At 40.8% G+C, this 5,391-nt stretch overlaps 1 protein-coding gene across 9 annotated transcripts; it reads right to left on the reverse strand.

Moving 5' to 3' along the window:
* Positions 1 to 1,153: 1,153 nt before the first annotated feature.
* Positions 1,154 to 4,243, reverse strand: LOC123102723 (uncharacterized). Of its 9 annotated transcripts, none has more exons than XR_006449231.1 (9): positions 3,657 to 4,222; positions 3,177 to 3,347; positions 3,045 to 3,104; positions 2,555 to 2,936; positions 2,375 to 2,463; positions 2,101 to 2,199; positions 1,752 to 2,005; positions 1,588 to 1,656; positions 1,154 to 1,491 (listed from the first exon to the last, which is right to left on the reverse strand). XR_006449231.1 is itself a non-coding variant. In XM_044524149.1 (9 exons), exons 5-9 carry the CDS (start codon positions 2,576 to 2,578, stop codon positions 1,391 to 1,393), a joined length of 807 nt encoding a protein of 268 aa, XP_044380084.1. In that variant the 5' UTR covers positions 2,579 to 2,945; positions 3,045 to 3,104; positions 3,177 to 3,347; positions 3,657 to 3,778; positions 4,032 to 4,243; the 3' UTR covers positions 1,154 to 1,390. The 9 variants fall into 9 exon arrangements, 4 of the variants coding, with proteins under 4 accessions (XP_044380084.1, XP_044380085.1, XP_044380083.1 ...); XR_006449229.1 differs by having other exon boundaries at positions 2,555 to 2,945; positions 3,657 to 4,221; XR_006449227.1 differs by having other exon boundaries at positions 2,315 to 2,463; positions 2,555 to 2,945; positions 3,657 to 4,221.
* Between the last annotated feature and the right edge of the window lie 1,148 nt (positions 4,244 to 5,391).

Consider the following 5,391-nt stretch of genomic DNA (forward strand, 5'->3'; position numbering starts at 1 on the left):
GCATGACACAAAGTAGTATAGCATTTATTATGATACGGTATTATAATATGATACTCCATCATTTTTTCTTCATTTAATGTTATGACACCTCATTAAAATTGTCTAATTGGCATGTATGATATTAGTTATGATACTACTATTACGACCAGCCTAAGGACATCTACAACGCGGCCGCTTAGCCGAGGCGCCAGGATTGATTTCCTGGCTATTTTGCCTGGTTCCCGCCCGTGACCAGGATTTGGCCTTGCATCGATGCTAGGTTTGCCGCCGGGCGCTCCAGCTCTTTCGCGTTTAATTTGTTAATCACCAGGCGTCTACAGATCTCTATTAGCGTTGGACACACACGCTCTTACATAGATGCTATGTTTAAAATCCCATTTTCCCATCTGCTCAAGCGCCTAAACAAGCATCGCCCATTGGAGATGCCCTAAATATAAGTTTTTTAGACATTTTAAATGGAGTACAACGTATAGATATATGTAAACATATTTTAGAGTGTAGATTCACTCATTTTGCTTCGTATGTAGTTATTTGTTGAAATCTTTAAAAAGACTTATATTTGGGAACGGAGGAAGTATACGCATGCGTCATGACTAATATATTCGTTCATTCCAGCTTATCATCAAATCATCATGTATCTCAGTTCTCAGACCCTATTTCGATTAATGTTTCCGTACCATTAAATGGGGAAACCCGGACGCAACCCTTCTTGTGCAACTTGTGTAAGCTTTCACTCAAGTTTGTAGGATCTATGATAAACATATTTTCCACATTTATGTTCCAACTTAGGTTTCGTTTATTTGTGAATATACGGGTTGCCGACACATGAAATGGTCACCAAATCATTCATATTAGCACTGCATCCGAATTGCTGATGCCTAGAAGACGAACTCCTTCCTTTTTTGTCAAAGGAACTTTTGATGTATAGACACGCAAAAACCTCACACATCAACTATCACCAAGTTCAATTTGAAGTTCACTTATCATCCACCAAGCCACCTCCCAATTCTACCTCCCAGGGCACAGGAACTTAATTGCATCTGCGAGCACATGTACTAGGAACTATACATGATTGCTATCACAAATTGGTACCGACACATGGTTTATCTGGACGGCACATGATCACAGTCATTTAGCACACGCATGCGAACAATACATCAAATTAAGTACTTCCTCCGTTTGAAAAAACTTTTCCCAAGCTTGTTCCTCAAATATAGATAGTGCAAACTTAATCCTTACAAGGTACAACATAACATTACTCTGGCTGGGGATTTTGTGATGCAAAATGGCACGCCAACTCACTCGTGTCAAACTAGGGTTTATCACAAGCACAACCAAAAGATCTTGCCTGACTGCACTCACTCTCAGAGTACCACCGCCTTCACTTCAGTCAATGATTATGTCGTATAAGAGCTCCGGAATATCCCCATTGTTTCCCTTCATGGTCACTATTTCGTAGGCAAACTTCTTGCGCAAGTGCTCGATCTGAGCCTGCAATCAGTGATACAATCGCAAAACGCTTAGCTGCTTTCGTCTGTGAATAATATCAGGATGTTGTAGTCAACAATTGTGTATCAGGTTCCAAACCTGGGTTAGTGTTGATTGTAGGTAGTCTGATGAACTCGACGAAGTAGTGCAAGATATACACTCCACTGTCTTCCATGCGATTAAACATGACATTAACTAGACTTGTAGGAAGTCAACCTTCAAAGCAAAACCAGTATGTGCATGACAAATGAGTGGGTACACACCTGCTGCATTGCCCATGTTGAGCCACCAACGGATACACAAACGACAATCCACGGGTCTCAACCAAGCCAGCACCGAACATGTCGTTGAATAAGGTGCAGAACCTATGTTGGAACTTCTTGGCTAAAGCCTCATGTTTGATTTTCATCTCACACGCCGGATCGGTCTCAGTCATTTCATGGACTATCATAATTTTCTTCTCCGTATCCAGAATGTACAATGACCAACAATCCATGAAATTCACCAGGAACATGAACTGAAAGTTTATTTTTTGAATAACATACATACAAAATCAGACGGACAGAAATATGGAAAAAGTAGCGATAGTGTTTTGGTAGCCAACACTTTTACCTTCTTCACCCAATCAATTCTACATCCCATCACATCAGGGTGCATCATAGTGCTAATGTAATCCCAGTTAGTTTCACCAGCATCCCTGCAAAGCTCTTCCTGCAATGGAAATGCAAGAAAAATTAGCTTCATATGATCCACCGGGTGCACAGAAACACAATTATAATTAAGCTGTGCACTTGCAACAAAACATGGATCAAAAATCCCCCTAAACCTATCAAGCCACCCGCAGTAGATTATCTTCTCCTTCTGACTAAGCATGTGATGGATGCACCTCCACAAATTCAATGTCAACTCCCCACCGAGAGTGAGCTCATCCTTCAGGTCCTGACCAGATGCCACCGCCAATATGGGATGGAAGTGCTTAAACCATTTCCCGTGAGGTAGTAGTTAAGTCTTTTTCCATAAATATCAGGAAAAAAAGAAAAAATCCATGGGTGGCAGTAGTGCTTACTTCTTGAGAACGTCCTCTCCACATTCCATCATGTTCACATTGAACTTGAAAATGTCATGATCAGACGACTGTATGTATAGCCCAATCGATGGAGGGTACTTGTCACCCCATCCACTCCTTGATGTATTATCTGCATCTGCACTTGCAGCTTCTGCACTGGAACCATGTGCTTTACCGTAGTTAATCACCGTGTTGCCATCTTCATCATCAACTACTATAGCTGTATCCAATATGCCAATTAACCGACACATAACCGTTTTGCTGTTCAGCTTCCATTGTGCAGCTTCCTGGCTTTCGTTCTCTAGCTCATCCCAAATGATGCCATCCTCACCATCTCCCGTGCGTGTGGGGTTGATGCTCCCGTGTCCTTGACCTCCATGTGCTGCACCAGCTAAAGTAACAGAATAAGCCAATCTTTCAACCAGCAATCTTGGTATCATAGTGATAAACACAAACATTACGTGGAAATTGACGTGTTGTAATCACTTACATCAGATGTATCCTTCCACTCCAAGTCTTGATAGGAGACCCCTCACTTGCTCGAATATACCTGGACGACATCACACAATCTTAGTTACTGCATCTAAAACAAAACAAGCATGAACACATATCAATTGAGAACCTTTGAAGAGTTTTGGATTGTCTATGGCTTGGTCGACTACAGCAAGTGCTACTGCAGCTAAGCTGTCTACACGTTCTTTCCTTTCCTCATCTTCTGGTTCACTGGAACTTCCGCCTACACCATTTTTTGATGCACCTCCTCTCGCTGATATAATTCCATGAGTACATGCGTCTGAAAAACAGAGAAAAGAAAACATGCTTTCATAATTATATAGCTACTGCTTTTGTGCCATCTCTGGGAAATACTTTATACAATGGAACGAAAACTGCTTCAGGTTCTTGCTCACATTCAAGGTCTGATTTTTCTCAGTTTTAGTACAGTGATTTCAGAGGCATCCTTGTAGAGTAATGTCAGCGGTTCTGCTAGCTAAACGACTAACAAAGTAAACTACCTTTCTGAAGAAAAATGCATTCTGCATATAAGTTGCATATGTAGTTGAAGAAAAAGAAGTTGCCAATTGGGGAGGAATTTGCTTCACACCTTTTAGTCCAGCCAGGGGCCTCTGGATTGACTCTATCGATCGACTGAGCCAAACTCATTGGAGATGCATCATCGCGACGGCGCACACCTTCCCGCGCTCTACCTGTGCGATCTTCTTTGACCTTTTCAGTGACACCAAACCCAGTATTTCAATCAGCAGGAACAACAAGACCGAGTACGTTGTCTGAAAGGAAAACGAGGGGAACCAGATCTAGCTGCTCAAGGTTGTCAGCGAACTCCTCTCTCAGCGGGAATATGAAAAAACCACGGCAATCACCGGCATAAAGGCCACCAGTTCATTAGGGTTCTCCTGCGTGTGATGCAACTTTGCCCAGGAAATCCCAAAAGCTTTTTCATAGATCTGCGCGGACTAACCTGCCGACGGCGTCTAGCAGGAACACCATACCAGATCCGTCCATCCCCTCATCGTCGACGCCAAAGAACGAGCGCCGCCGCAAGGAACAGCCGCAACACGAGACACATGGGTGGTAGTGGTGTCTTTCCCCAAAGAGGGTGGCGGCGAGGGTTTCCAGGATGAACCAGGATGTGCGCACGTGTGGTACCCCCAACTCTAACAAATGGCTCAGATGTCGACTTCCGTCCTGGACCCATTATCTGGTCCCTAGCTCGGTAAAAATGTTAACGTCCTGGTCCCCGACCTAGATGTTGCAACAAATTTCGAGAAAAGTCAAAATGTGATAAAATGTTGAAATTTTTTGCATAATAAGCTCTAATAATTTTTCTATAGTGTGATAAATTTTCATAATTTTTGAAGTTAAAGAAGTACTGATACTCTTACATTCTTTACAGACTATACTGTTTTAGCAGATTGCCATTATGTTTGCATTGTCTGCATATGTTTGCTTGTTTAATGATTCTATTTGAGGATAGGACTATTAAATATGTAGAGGCATTTAGTGTGCAATGTTAAATAATAATTTTAGTGATTTACTACAATAGAGAATGATAAGGTTTTGCATTGATTTATACTAACGTATCTCACGAGTTCTTGTTGAGTTTTGTGTGGATGAAGTTTTTAAGAATTAGGGAAACCGTGTTATGAGAAGGATGAAGAAGACACAAGAGCTCAAGCTTGAGGATGCCCAAGGCATCCCAAGATAATATTTCAATAAGTCTCAAGCATGTAAGCTTGGGATGCTCCGATAGGCATCCCACATTTCTTCTTCAACAATTATCGGTTAGTATCTGTTGAGCCTAAGTTTTTGCTTCTTCACATGATGTATGCTATTCTTGGAATGCCATTTTGTTTTGTTTTGCTTGCTGTTTTAATAAAATAATTAGATCTGAAACTTCTAAATAAGAGAGAGTCCTCAAATAGCTACCCATTTACATAACTACTCGCTTGATCTTCACTTATATCTTTTTGGAATAGCTTGTCATTTACTGTTGTGCTTCACATATATCCTATGAGTAAATTGTTGAATGAATTGAATATCATGAAGTTGAAATTATATGTTCATATCATGCCTACTGGTAGCTTCACACTGGGTTTAGAAAGAGAAATCTTTTGAAGCTTGACAATCGCAATATTGTTAATACAAGCAATTCATGACTGATTACTATAAAGAAGAGAACTTTCACATGCAAGTATATTATCTTGGACATCTTCTATGATTGTGAATACCCGTTAATTATTTTCAAAATTGAGCAAATTAGTTGAAGTTGGACAAGGAAGACAACATAATGAGTTATGTTTGGGTATATTTGTATAGAA

The sequence above is a fragment of the Triticum aestivum genome, chromosome 5A, assembly GCF_018294505.1.
Source record: "Triticum aestivum cultivar Chinese Spring chromosome 5A, IWGSC CS RefSeq v2.1, whole genome shotgun sequence".
Classification (NCBI taxonomy): domain Eukaryota; kingdom Viridiplantae; phylum Streptophyta; class Magnoliopsida; order Poales; family Poaceae; genus Triticum; species Triticum aestivum.